This window comes from Tiliqua scincoides, chromosome 1 (genome assembly GCF_035046505.1).
Source record: "Tiliqua scincoides isolate rTilSci1 chromosome 1, rTilSci1.hap2, whole genome shotgun sequence".
NCBI lineage: Eukaryota > Metazoa > Chordata > Lepidosauria > Squamata > Scincidae > Tiliqua > Tiliqua scincoides.
In genome coordinates, this window is record NC_089821.1 from 201,390,930 (window position 1) to 201,405,151 (window position 14,222).

At 43.5% G+C, this 14,222-nt stretch overlaps 1 protein-coding gene across 3 annotated transcripts in view; it reads left to right on the forward strand.

The window, feature by feature from the left end:
* Positions 1-11,539, forward strand: part of HSF2 (heat shock transcription factor 2) — a 33,150-nt gene extending 21,611 nt beyond the window's left edge. For all 3 annotated transcript variants that reach the window (XM_066614053.1, XM_066614062.1, XM_066614072.1), the window contains 7 exons: positions 107-188; positions 5,635-5,780; positions 6,676-6,945; positions 7,578-7,683; positions 9,655-9,708; positions 10,517-10,601; positions 10,887-11,539. In XM_066614053.1, coding sequence (XP_066470150.1) covers positions 107-188; positions 5,635-5,780; positions 6,676-6,945; positions 7,578-7,683; positions 9,655-9,708; positions 10,517-10,601; positions 10,887-11,173 — 1,030 coding nt within the window. In that variant the 3' untranslated portion in view covers positions 11,174-11,539. The remainder of the gene's footprint in view (positions 1-106; positions 189-5,634; positions 5,781-6,675; positions 6,946-7,577; positions 7,684-9,654; positions 9,709-10,516; positions 10,602-10,886) is intronic.
* The last annotated feature ends 2,683 nt before the right edge of the window (positions 11,540-14,222 follow it).

Consider the following 14,222-nt stretch of genomic DNA (forward strand, 5'->3'; position numbering starts at 1 on the left):
GTATTAACTTTGGAATTTGAATGCTTATCTCTTTCATGAAATACCAACTTTTTAGTACCTTATTTCAGATCTTAATTTTCTTCTCTAAACGTTTGTTCTGATTTAGCCCATTGCTTCTGAATACCAATGGAGCGCCAAAATCCAATGTTTTTCAGCAGATAGTCAAAGAACCAGCAGAAAACAAACACGTGAGTTAATTTTGAAGTATGTTTATGCAAGGTGAGAGGTTGACAGGTCATCATAGATCTGTAAAGAGAATAAAATAGCTGACAATAAAATTAAAAAAACTTTAGTTGAACTGTTTTTCCAGTGGTTCCAGGGTACCTCAGTCTCTACATGTGAAAAGTTCCTTCTCTTGGTAACAAGCAGGGTCCAAGGGGAGCAGTTTCCCCATTTTGGTGCAAGATCAGCATGGAGAAGCAACTGATGCCATTGTCTCCTGGCTGCTGGAAATCTCCTCCAGTGTCCCAGCTCTGCTTTTTTGTTAGAACCAGCATGGGCTAGCCTTCCATCATTGCAGAGGTGGTGAGTTCTTCCCCTGTACCTTTTCTTCTCTCAAAACTGGGGTCTCTAAACATTGTCTTAAGTTTCTCCCTTCTGCTTGTGTCTAGGGAGGGCAAAAGGGAGGAAGGAAAGGTGCCTTGCTGGGATTTTTTTTGGCACCTGAGTCCATTGACCAGGAAGTGCAATACAAGGCTTACACTCAGGGTTCCCCTTTCCAGCACATAGCTGCTCAGGTTTGGTCCAAGAGCTTCTGCCCAAAGTACTCAGTCCTGGAGCTTTCACAACAACTGGACAAGGAGGGTGCAGAGCAGGTACAAAGCTAAAGTTTCTAAGGCACCCTTTCCTCAAGGTTCTGGGATTCTGCAATCCCCTTTCCTGAGCAGTTTTAAAAAACCATCATAGAAAGGAAATGGATATTCCCAACAAGGGGCAGGTCAACCCCTAAATTGGTCGCTCTACCTCGTGGCTAAATTACAACACCGCTGATGGATGTCCCAGTTTCAGCCTTGGGTTCATCTGCCCTACAAATGGGAAGTGAAGGGTTCTTGAATTATGTATGCAACAAACACATTAAACTAGCCCTGATTTGATGCTTGTGTTGCTGCCGTTAGGGCCTTTTGGCTAATTCCCTTTTCTCTGGGACTATCTTTCTGTGGGCACAGAACTTATCCTCCATTGAGGCAGACATGTGCAAGCACTTCCAAGGATGAGCTTAAAGATTGCCCTGTCCATTGCTGTCATGGCAGATTCTTCAAGGAATACTATTCATTTCTCCACCAGGGCTTCAAAAATGATGGCAAGACCAAATACCTTTCGGAGGCTTTGGGATGTGGACCCTGGTTCTCCAGTGGGATCTCCATGTCCGTCTTAGTCCTAACAACTGGGTAGCTCCTCCCTCTCAGGTAGGCAGGCCAGAGTCTTTTGTTCTTCCTGAGGGGAGGGGCTGCCTAGACTCCCCAGACTGGCCTAGCCTTCAGGCGAAGCAGGACAGAGTTGGTTCAGCTCTGCTGAACCCCCCACTGGAGAACGCAGGGAGGGTAATTTTTTCTTTTTCCTTTTTTCCCCCTCTTCTCTCCAGCCTCTCAGCAGGTAGTCTGCCTGCTGTACCTTCCTTTTTTTTCCACCAGCAGGCTACTGCCTTCCTGGAGGTTCCCTCGGGGCTGCCTGCTTTAGAGTAAGGCAGCCCATCTATTTTTTAATTTGGCACCCTTCCACGCTTAAACTTGCGCATGCCCAGTAACCCGGGCTCAAGGGCTGCCCTCACCTGACCCCAGGGCAGCCCTCCTTCAAGTGGCAACAGCCGCTCACCACGGGAATGCTCAGGGCTGCCCTCACCCGACCCCAGGGCAGTCCCTTTAAGTGGCAGCAGCTGGTCACTGCAGGAGCGCTCAGGGCTGCCCTCGCCCGACCCCAGGGCAGCCCCTTTAAGCAGCAGCAGCTGTGCAGCCAGTGGAGTGCTCCAGCCGCTAGCCCCCTACACCTGGCAGGGGTGAAGCAGGCTCTCCTGCAAGTGCTCCAGCCGCAGGCAGCCTCCGGAGCTGCTTTCCCCCGGCTGCTGCAGGGGCGCAGAGCTTACTCCTTTCTGCATCCTCCTCCAGGAGCGCCCCATGGCCGGCAGGCGCCATCTTGGATTAGCGCCCGAAGAGCGCAAAGATCACCCCCCGCGGGGCGACAGGCAGGTTTGTGGCGACAGTGGGGCTGCCCAGCAGCTCAAGCCGTCTCCACCAGCTGCAGAGGAGAGCAGAAGGCAGCGGAGGACAGGACCTTGTGCACAGGTGCCACTTTGGCCATGCACCAGCCCGAGACCAGACCAGACCTCAGAGGAGCAGTGAGCCCCCCCAAACTGGTGGAAGTCCCACCCTCACCCATGGCCTCCCCCAACGAGCTCCCGAGGCCCCCATCCCCTGCGTGGTGCTCAGTGCTCTGGACTGTGGGGAGCTCTCCAGGGCCATCCAGGACATGGTCCAGGGCAGCGTCTCTGCTGCCATGGAGGCGCACCAGCAGCCAAGAGCATCCATCCACGGGGCCCCCAACTTCCACCCTGGAGGATGAGGAAGACCCCCACCCCCCACCCCTAAGAGGCACTGGACAACAGCCTTGCGCAGTGTCACCCCAGAGCAACCCACCTCCAGGAGCAGGGCAAGGGGAGCTCCCATGCCTCATCTGCAGAGGAGGGTGAGCTATCGGAGGATGAGGCTGAGACCCACAACCCCACCTCTTCTATGCTGAGCAGTTCAGCAAGCTGATATCGGGGATGGTTCATGTACTAGGCAGTCTGAGCGTCCTGAGGACACGGGTCCCAAGACCAAGTGGGGATCTCCAACAGTCTTCCCCAGTTCCAGTTCCTTCGGTCTGGTTTGAAAAAGGGGTTGAGCGCCAGCATGCTAAAGTACCAGGTGTTGACTATAACCTCTCCTGGGGCATCACAGGGGTGAGAGAGATCTCATCTGATCGGCATGTTCATAGGTTCCTCCATGGAGTGGCACTATCCCCCCCCCTTTCACAATGTGCCTTTTTGGGACTCTAACCTACTGTTGAAGGCTCTCATGCATGTTCCCTTCAAACCCTTGGACACCTGACCTTTAAGAGAGCTGACTGAATATGGTAGACCAGTGGATGTCATGTCTGTCAGGACAGTCTCTGAGATCAATCCCCTGTCCATAAACAATGAGGTATGCATCTGCCATAATGCTCTGGTAGTGCTGAGAACTGATCACTCCTTAGGTTCACTGTTTTCATAGATCAGAAGATACCATTTTGCCATCCTCTTTGTCCAAAATCCGTTTGTTCCAGGGAAAGGGATTGGCACACCCTGGAGCTTCACAGGGCCCTTAGTTTTTACCTGTCCCAGACTCAAGTGTTTAGGAAGGCTGAAGAAATGTCTTATTTAATTTAAATAGTTCAGCTTCTGTGTTTTCTCCTTTTCTTGCCTTTTGGTGGATTAGAAATGAATGGTGTTGGCGTATAAGGGCCAGAGGAAGGTTGCTCAACTGGGGATTGTGGTAGCACTGGCAGCATGAGCAGCTTATTGCAGCTGCCCTACCATGAGGTAGTTGGAAAGGTGGCATCCTGGACTTCAATGTACACCTTTACCAAGCGTTATGAAATTGACACACCTTGGCTGCTGTTGCCTTTGGAGAGTGCTGCAGAAGATGGTGCAGGGGGCTGCGGGGTGATCTCCACACCTGAGAATGCACTACTCAGCTATATCCCGCCTGTAAAGACTGTATACAACTCTGGAGAATGGAGAAATCTGGTCTATCTTGCAAATTTCTTTCTCATTGGTTCCAGAGTGACTTGGAATGTCCACCCCAGTTGAATCAAAATGTGCACACTTGTGAATTGGTTGGTTTGGGAGAGCCCACTGCATTGGTTGTAGGTATAGGAAGTAAGAGTCCTGTAGGCCTTCTTTAATTGATAGTTGGATAGACGTACATAGGTTTTTTCAGTGGATTGTACTTTTCACTAATAAAGGTTAGAAAGGAGTTGTGCGTTGATTCTATAATTTTCTGGTTTACAACCTGTTCTGGTGGGTGCTCAGAGAGGCTCCATATGCTTAGTCCTATCTGGGGAAGCAAGGGGGAATCCTTTCTCTAGTTCTTCACATCATGTGGCCCTGCTTGCCAGGGTGGGGAACTTAAGTTGCAAAAAATGTGTGATTTTGGGTGACTCACACGCTAGGAAGACTGAAAGACTCAAGTCGGGGCCCCCTGACTCTGCACTCATCCCCATGTGTGCTGAATCAAGTCTGCCTGTGTCTGGGTGTACTTTCTTACTGTTTTCACAGAGTGAAAAATCTTGTGGGACCAGCATTCCAAGGGGCGAGCAGTAGGGAAGTTCCAGCCAGGAGGCAGGAAAGTGTTAATGTGAGGGGGGGGGCAGGACTGCAGTCTCTTTTCCTGTCTGATAGGAAGGAATGGATGATTGTTGGACAAAGAATGGACAGTCTTGTATTTCCATTGGCTGAAGGGAAGGCAAGAGGAGGCGCCCAAGGGGGCTCCTGCCTTATGATTGGCTGGGAAGGGAGGCAGAGAAGGCCATTCATAGCGATCACACTTTTCACCATTGCTGATGGGGAGTGGGGTCCCTCATTGAATGACCAGCTGCAGTGGGACTACTTATGAGTAGGGCTGCAAAGAATCTGGTAGTCCTGGTAAGCCTCCCAGCTGCACATGACCCTCCTCCCTCTTGCTGCTTCTGGCCTGGCTCTCTTGCACACCCTCCTGACATCAGGTGAGGATTTAGAGATAACTTGGACACATACATAGAGCATGGCAGCAGCCCCGTTTTTTCCGCAGTGGGCTTTTTAAAGTGGGGGGCAACTCGACTCAAGTCCATTAAAGTCACTAAAGGGTGACTTGGAAAGTGCCCCCATTAGGACTCTTTTTCGAGTTGAGTCACAGGGGGAGGTGAGCCGGCGACTTGACTCGAGTCAAGCCATGCTGGATTTTCCCATCCCTGCTGCTTCTCATATGCAAAAACTGAACCACCATGGAACCACTAAGCAGGGGGATTCACAGTTAAGACCCAATTTCCTTATACTCATGGTAAAGAACAAAATAAGAATATGGTGAAATAATTTTCAACTTCTGTTGTGGGAGGGGAAGATAATAAGCAAGGTTTTAAGTGGAAGCCTCTAATGCAACAAGCCAGTTTTATTTTACTTTTGAAAGTATCTATTCTGTAAGCTGTCAACCTCTTGGCAATCCCTTAGGCTGGTCTACTTATGCATGTGCACCATTTGATTTCTCCCCACCATTTGATGACTAGTGAAACATAGAGTTCTTGTCCCATAATTTTGATTAGCCATTGTTAAGAACACAAACAATGCTGAGAGTTTGCAAAGATATTGGCAAACTATGATTAAAGGCTGCTGGTCTGCTTTTGTTTTGGGTTAGTTCCCATTTCTGTTGTGTATGTGCTTTAGAGGTAGAATCGTGACTATTCAGACATTTTGTCAACCCATTGCTAGCAGAAACCATGGTTTGTATGCCTACCTAAAACCTGTTACAACTGAAGACACTAGTAAAACTTGGTACCTTCTAATCCAAATCTAGATTTATTATGAGATGATCGTAGCTAATGTTTGTGTTTTCTGTTATGAAACTACTTGTTCTTGAAATTGGACAGGTACCACTCAACAGGGCTGATGGTTTAAAGCAGAGAGAACAGCTGTCAGATGATATTATTATTTATGACATCACTGATGATATTGGTGATGAAGAAAAGGGTCCAGTTACTCCAGAAACCAGTGATGACTCGGCTGCAGACTCAAAGTAAGAAACTTAAGTGTTGCATGCTTGGGCACACTTTACTTTGTAGAAAAGTTCCTCCATTAAACTGTGCCACAGTGGTCTTTACACTTCCATAGATTCTGTTGTTAGAAACAGTTTGGCTCCTCCTTTTTCACAAGTCATCATAGAATGTACATTTATCAATCCTGCAAGTGAGTGAGAACAGTAAAAGCTAGTTTCTTGTCTAGCCAAGAGTGAAGAAAATTGTAGAACTGTACTCCCTGGGTAACATCTAGAGTTGCATGCTCCAGAGGAAGAGAGACTGTGGATCCTGCCCATAAACTGATGAGAGCTGACTGAAGGCCCAGTCCTATCTAAGTTTCCAGTACTGATGCAGCTGTGCCAATGGGGTGTGCACTGCATCCTGTTGTGAGTGGTGTGGACAGTCACAGATGTTTCAAGGTAAGAGTACATTTGTTCCCTTACCTTGGGGCTGCATTGGCACTGGATGGTTAGATTTTTAATTCTTGGAGTACATAGTAACTATTGCTGTGAATTTAGTAGAATTGTACACTATATGAACATATCATGAGCATGTATTAAAAAGACTAAATGATAGCTAGCATGTTGGCTAAGAGGATTGTTGAACACATTACTGATAACTTATGTAAAACACTTGTTTGACCACTGGTTGCAAATGCAAATCTCTAGTCCACCTTCCTCAAATGCAAATCTCTAGACCTCATCCCTTCCTCAACTCCAGATAGATTTATTAATGTGGTGTTCAGCTCACAATCACTTGGAAGGAGATAGTGTACATGTAGTATGTGAACAGTGAATGTTTTTGTAGTTTATAAAACAGGGAATAGTTTCATAGATTTTAAATTACCAAGGAAAGATAGTGCATACTTAATTTAGCCTGTTATTTGTATTGCAGCTATAGCCATTATCCTGACATTGTAATAGTAGAAGATGACAATGATGATGACTACACTCCTATAATTCAAGAACATGCAAATACTGATCAAGTCATCATTCCACCCAGTGACTCTGTAAGCCCCTCCACTGATGGTAAAAGTCCGCTCATGTCCAGTGCTGTTCAGTTAAACAACCAGTCAACCTTAACTGCAGAAGACCCAGTCTCAATGATGGACTCTATACTCAGCGAAAATGGAGTGATTTCACAAAATATTAATCTTCTTGGAAAGTGAGTAGTGTTCTTAAAATTATCAGTTTTGAAATCCATATTTTTCCATGTTTTAAAAATAGAAATAATGGATGGAATTTAAGCCATTTCTGCCCAACGTTGCATATACACAACGGGGATCAAATACACCTTTGGGCTGGGCAGAAATGGGTTACGAAATGTTTCTTCTTCGGTTAGAAATGCAGTAGCAGTTGTGCAGGTGCTTCCAAACTAGATGCATTCTTAGCTTTACTGGCTTTAATGACAAATTTCAAATCTAAAGCTTTGAGTTGTTAAAGTCATGTTCAACATGTGACCCATTCTTATTGCAGGGACCAAGAAATATGCTACACCTGTTGCATTTCAATCCTAGTTATTTCCTGAGTTCTATATGGTATGTCTACACTCTGCAGTATATCTCTAACCCCCATGGAAAAAGCTACTAGACATGACTGCTAACTAGTCCTGGACAAGAAAAATATTTCTGATTTCTTGGTGCTAGCATCAGATGGAAAAGTGCTTGGGGCTGTCTTTGAATTTATTTGCAACATCTAAGAACTCTAAGAGTATGCAGAGTCGTACACCTTGATTCATTCATGTAACAGTACTGTTCAGAGAAATTAGAATTTCATGGAGTTTCTGGCTCTTTTTAGGGTTGAGCTTCTGGATTACCTTGAGAGTATTGATTGCAGTTTAGAGGACTTTCAGGCCATGCTCTCAGGACGGCAGTTCAGCATAGACCCGGATCTTCTGGTGGATGTAAATATTTCACAACATTTTTTTCTGGCTTCTACTTAGCAGTGCCTTTGTGGAAGAAAAAGTATTTTTGCATTTAAGGAGATCTGTATTGATAAATACCAAGTGTGAACCTTGACATTTCAAAGATTGTGAATTCTAGCAATGTGGTTGGTACTTGATCAGAGTATGTCCCAGAGCAGTAGTTCTCTCACATTTAGCACCTGGACCCACTTCTTAGAATGAGAATCTGCCAGGATGTGCTGATGTCATGACTGGAAGTGACATCATCAAGCAGGAAAATTTTTAACAACCTTAGGCTGCAATCCTAACCATATTTATGCAGGAGTAAATTCCATTTACTATCATTGTTAAAAGAATATACATAGTAACTTGTTAAAAGAACAGATCTGTAACCCCAAATGCAGTCTGTTTCCCCAGATGCAGTCACATACCATGGTAGCATCAAATTTTTACCAAGTACTCAAGCTCCAATTATCACTTCATCTTATCTCCAGGTCAATCAGAGGGCAGAGCCTTTCTGTAAAGTTTCCTTTCTCAGCTGAGCTATTGCTCAGCTCAGGCAGGCACCTCCTTTGTTGCTATAGTTACTTTCCAGGGACATTCCAGCCAAAGTTAACCTTTTATTCTCCTTCCTTCTGCTGCAGCCTGGTTCTGCTTTGCAAATGCTTGCAAAGCAGGTCTGTTTTTTGAAACACCATGATGGGACCCTCCTTCCCAGGCTACAATTCAGTGCACCATTATTTAAGAATAACACCCATGGAAAGCAGTGGGTCTACTTCTGAGTAAAAAGGATTGCAAATATCTCATCTCTCTGCTGTGAATTGAATTGCACACTCTCAGTTATGTGTTATGGGTTGTATGTTGTATGTAGAGCTTCTGGCTTAACACACCAGACACCTTAAAGGTAACTTTGATTCATGGTTCTCCTCATGTCCACCTTAAAGGTGGATTTGATTCATGGATCTCCCGCAGTGGTTCCCAACCTTTTTCACTTGCATATCCCTTGGCAGCCCATTTCCATAAATTGTACCCTTCCTAATTAGCAAAATGTTGTAATTAATCATACAAGCTCTCATCTCCTCCATATGAAGACCCAGACTTCATGTATTCATCACAGTGTTTTCCCTTTTAATTGGTTTAAAGAACAGAAGACTCTGCCTTTGTACCAGAAGTGTGCTGAGAAATTCTGGCTGATTGATCACTTTCCATATTATGTTTCAGCTTTTCTACTGTGCTGGTTTTCAATCACTGGTGCATACATGAATTGATGACCAAAAACTAGCTATTGGTGGGGCTTTCACAGCCAACTAGCTACCTCCCTTTCTGCCTTGCTGGCCCTGCAAGCCATTCTGGAGCATGAGCTGCATTATGCCATTCCTTTTCAAGTACCCCTGAAGGTCCTGTTGAGTGCCCCTGGGGGTACATGAATCCCAGGTTGGGAACCACTGTTTTACTGGTAGGTTGTTTACAGTGCACTTACTCTGATAGTGCTTACAAAAAGGTGGTGAAGACCAGAATTTAAAAAGAATAAAAACGTATCTTATGATCTTTTACTATGTTTTAATAAATTAGAGACTGTACAGTTCTTAGGTAACAATTAGTGGTAGGTTATTTTTCAGGATCTGGCCTCCGGTAAAATCAGACAAAACTATATAGTCAGACACCTCCCTAAGTTTAACCCCCAACTTATCCAAAGGTCATAGAAAATTCCATGATTGTTGGCTCAAAACCTGCCCTCCACTTATCTGTGGGATCGACTTATAGGCAGGTGCTTGCGGTAATGATAAAATATTGAAATGAATGGGGCCCACCTGAAATTGGCTCATGACCCATGTAGTGGGTCCTAACCCTTGTTTTGAGAAGCACTGTAGACATTTCAGTTGTGAAAGATCAATGTCACAGTTTAAAATCAACAAGTTTACACATGGAAAATAAAAGTTTAAAACTTGACATATATTTTGTCTTGTTCAGCTTTTTTCAAGTTCTGTGCAGATGAATCCTACAGGTCATATCAATAGTGCAAAAGTAAGTTTGAATAAGAACAGTGATGGGTAACAATGGTGTCATTTACCAGCAGACTTTTGGGGCCAGTTAAGTTGTTGCTTTCTTTGTAGGTTTTAAACTGGGTTTTTGTTAAGAACGTTGCTATTTGTATTGGTTTGCTTTTCAGTACTGTAATTTTATTACATATGCATCTTTTTCATTAGTTGGTATCTTAAGATACATATGAAAAGTAAGATGGCATGTGGTTGCACATGCTGAAGAAATCATGCAACAACAAGCAACATATTGCATATACAAGTCAGGATTTTACTGAGATTTCTGTGGCCAAGAGTTTTGTGCTATCACTTAGTGTACACAAACCCCTTAAGCAAACAGCAGATAGCTTGATACAACCAGTGTTCTGAAATTGGATAAGTAGCCCATTCTGTTTATATTACAGTATAACATATCCATGGTTCTAGACTATTCAAAATGGATATTCCTGTGGGGGCGATGGTGGGAACAGATCTAGCTGTTCAGTCAGTTGAAATGGGGATTTTGCAGTGCTTTAAATATTTCTGTTCCTAAACTGTAATACTATACTGTAATCTGAATAAGTATTTAGTGGGAACAAGAAAATAAAGATAAGACACAAACATTAGAAATGTAGGTAGTTGTCTTAACTACTAGATATTTCTGAGTGTATGCTTGTTGCAGTTCTTGGTTCAGTATGCTACATTTATCATTTTTCTAGACATATGATGCATCTTGTAAGTTGATCTTTTAACACTTTCCAAATTATTTCTGATTGTACAATTACCATATTATACTTTACAAAATCTTTCCATAGATGGAGGCAAAGGGAATTGAAACTACAAAGGATAACAGCACTCAGCGAGCTACACAAGATGTACCTAATTCTAACCCCAAATCAGGTTGGTATACAACTTCTCGATGTAGAAGAATGCTAGATTTAGCCCTCTTGTGAAAACTCCATCAGGTTATTTTTACTTAAGCAGAATAAAATGAACAAATATTCTTGCATTTCATACAAGCCTGGACATTGAATTGTAATGGGTTCTGATGAGTATTGTACAATTGTTCCTAATGTGTGTGTTTCAGCCTCTTTTTTATAGGAACAAATGACTATAGTTTAACTGAATTGTTATAATTCTGGCAGTTGTAATTACTAATTGGTGGTTTTATTTTTTGCCTTGTAGATAAACAGCTCATTCAGTATACTGCCTTTCCGCTCCTTGCATTCCTTGATGGAAATCCAGGAAATGCAGTTGAAACTACAAATTCTGCATCTGTAGAGAAGCCACCAGAAGTAGATGAACTCCTGGAAAGTAGTCTGGATCCTCAGCCAACACAAAGCAAACTTGTTCGGCTAGAACCATTGACAGAGGCAGAAGCCAGTGAAGCTACACTGTTTTATTTGTGTGAACTTGCTCCTGTGCCAATGGACACTGATATGCCACTGTTGAACAATGGGTTAGATAATTAAAACTATTTATTTAGGATCTCTTTTGTAAATGGCATTTTGTGAATGTGGAACCTACAACAATTAATTCTATCACTCTTCCACAAATTTGGTCAAAGAGCAGTTTAAGCTTGATACAAACCATCAACAGTTGTTCACACTATTTCATTACACTTCTAGTGCTGTTGAATATATGTATTCAGAATATACCAGGTAATCAATGCTCTATATTAAACTCATAAGATTTTTCTTGTTCACTTTGGTCCTAATGTATGGCTGACTTGAGTAACTCGTGTACTGGAAGGAGATCATAGCACTCCAAGTTTTATTCTTCTGTACTTTGTTTTCTATTTTTACAACTTTGTTTAAATAAAACTGTTAGGGACCAGACCTTAATGTGGTGCTTTGTTGATCTGGCATACAGCAGTGCTATTCAAACTGGGGTGTTGCAATGCCCCAGCCTGAGGCAGCAGCATGATCCCCAGGTCAATCATGCCTTGCCTCTGCTAAACTGCCCTGGAGGTGCATGGCTCCCCACACTCAGGGAAGGCTGCAAGGCAATCCTGGGGACTGTGTCCCTGCCTCCTCCCCTTAAGGCTGCCTCCCCCTGCCCCAAAGACTTACTGTGGGTTTCAAACTCCCTGAGCATTTGAAAACTGCAGGTACACAGTACCCAGTATTGCACCCTTTACCTTTTTCTACATGAATGCATTTGATAAAAAATGAAGCACAGACCTTCTCACTTAAGTGCAATGTCCTGTAATTGGGAGTTCAGAAAAAGCTTTTCTGAGAAATCTCTAAAACGGGTGCTCACACTTTTTTGGCTCGAGAGCGACTTTGAAACCCAGCAAGGCCCGGAGATCTACCAGAGTTTTTTTTTACAATGTTCGCGCCATCATAACATAACATTTATGTGTACAATGTATGTTGGTGTACCTTGAGCCCCACTGAGTATAACAGGACTTACTCCTGAGTAGACATGCCTAGGATTAGGCTGTGAGGCTGCAATCCTAGCCACACTTACCTGGGAGTAAGCCCCATTGAGTACAATGGGCCTTACTCCTGATGTTTCCTCCCAGAGGCACCTGAGGGGGGGGTCGGCACTCTGTGATCTACTCATTTTGCCTTGCGATCCACCTATTGAACACCCCTGCTCTAAAAGGAAGTATGATACTCTTGAGCCTGTTTCCTTTGTAGCTGTCCAAGGTGAAGGTGGAATTTAGTGTTTGTAAAACTGCATAAGCCTTTCTAGAGTGAAATGCCTTAAAAGATATGAAGGAAGAATTGATACCCTGCCTCCCTACTTGACAAATGTGAATTTAAGGAATGTGTTTAAGGCAATCCAATGCTGAATTCAGTATGTGGTATAGAAAAACTACTAAATTAAGTATGCTTACCATTCACTTTTTAAATGGCAGGCTTATCCAATATCACTAAAAAAAACTTGTGGCTATATCCAAGTTAGGTGGCTTTCAGTTCTGAAAGGTTTCAGGGCTGTGTAGACTTGCCTAATCTGCCCCTACCTAATAATTCAGGCTAGAGAAATTATGCCAATAAATAACTTGAAGGACAGGAAAGGAGTACATATAACCAAGAAATCAGGAATTAAAGCATAGCAGCAGAGTGCTGTACCATGAATAGCTGCTGCAAGAAGTATCAATGTAGTCGACCCCTTGCTTTGCAATGGTAATCTGTTCCAGAGATACCATTGTATGGTGAAATTAATGTGAATCTAAGAACTTTCCTTCTCTAAGAGATGCTTACTGTACTCTGGGGCATTGTATAAGTTTACACAATGTTGTAATTAAAATAAAGGACAAGGCTGTATTCTTTCAATATGCACAATTAATATGCAATGTTGCTATTGGCTAAGATACTACCAAATGCTTGCATTTACATGAATTGAGGACCCACTGTATCTTTAATAGCAGCAACTGTTATCTTTTGCTTCTCTTTTCATCAGACTAAGAAAATGAGCAGGCTCTTAAGTTCTTAAATGAATTTGAATATAGATTATTATAATTGACCTGTTGTACAGTCAGAGCTACATAACCTAGTTTCCATAAGAGCTGTTCTTCTCCCTTGCACTGCCTTGCCATAGTTCAGGAGAGCTGTATGGGACTACATTTTACACTCACATAACACCAGAACCAGGGAACATCCACTAAAATTGAGTGTTGGGAGGGTTAGGACAGACAAAAGAAAATATTTCTTTACTCAGCATGGGGTCAGTCTGCAGAACTCCTTGCCACAGGCTGTGGTGACAGCATCTGGCCTGGATGCCTTTAAAAGGGGATTGGACAAGTTTCTGGAGGAAAAATTCATTATGGGTTACAAGCCATGATGTGTATGTGCAACCTCCTGATTTTAGAAATGGGCTATGCCAGATGCAAGGGAGGGCACCAGGATGCAGGTCTCTTGTTATCTGGTGGGCTGCTGTGAGATACAGAAAGCAGGACTAGATGGGCCTAAGGCCTGATCCAGTGGGGCTGTTCTTATTTTCCCCATCCCATTAAAAAAGCGAGTTTCCACCTTTCAAGAGCAGTGCATACTGCTTAGAGAAAACCCAAGTGAGAACTACAGGTCTAACTGTATACTGAGGGGGTTACTATTCTATTAAGATTATATGCCTTAAGATTAGCACTGTTCTGAATACAGCTGTCAAACTTCACATAACAAAACAATTTGTTTTACTGGCCTAGATGCACTTTTACACCAAACTTACAGAAAACATGCTACGGAAGTATAAATAGGTATTGTGTGTACCACCTGAACTCAAATAGGTATATTATGAATCACTGAAAATATACCTTTTCACTAGAAAAGCACTAGAATCCAAAATGGGGTTTAATGGTTGTGCTATACAGGTAGAGCCTCTTATTCGTGAAATTTCTATTAATGAAATTAATAGACCTATGTGGGACCTAGTTTAATGAAATTAATAGACCTGTCCTAGGACCTGTGTGGAGACAAACATTGCCCCACCAGAGGCAACTGGAGCTGGGTGAAAACCAGAAGTGCATCTCAGGCCATGGAGGCCATATGTAGCCTCCATGGGCCTCAGAACAGCTCC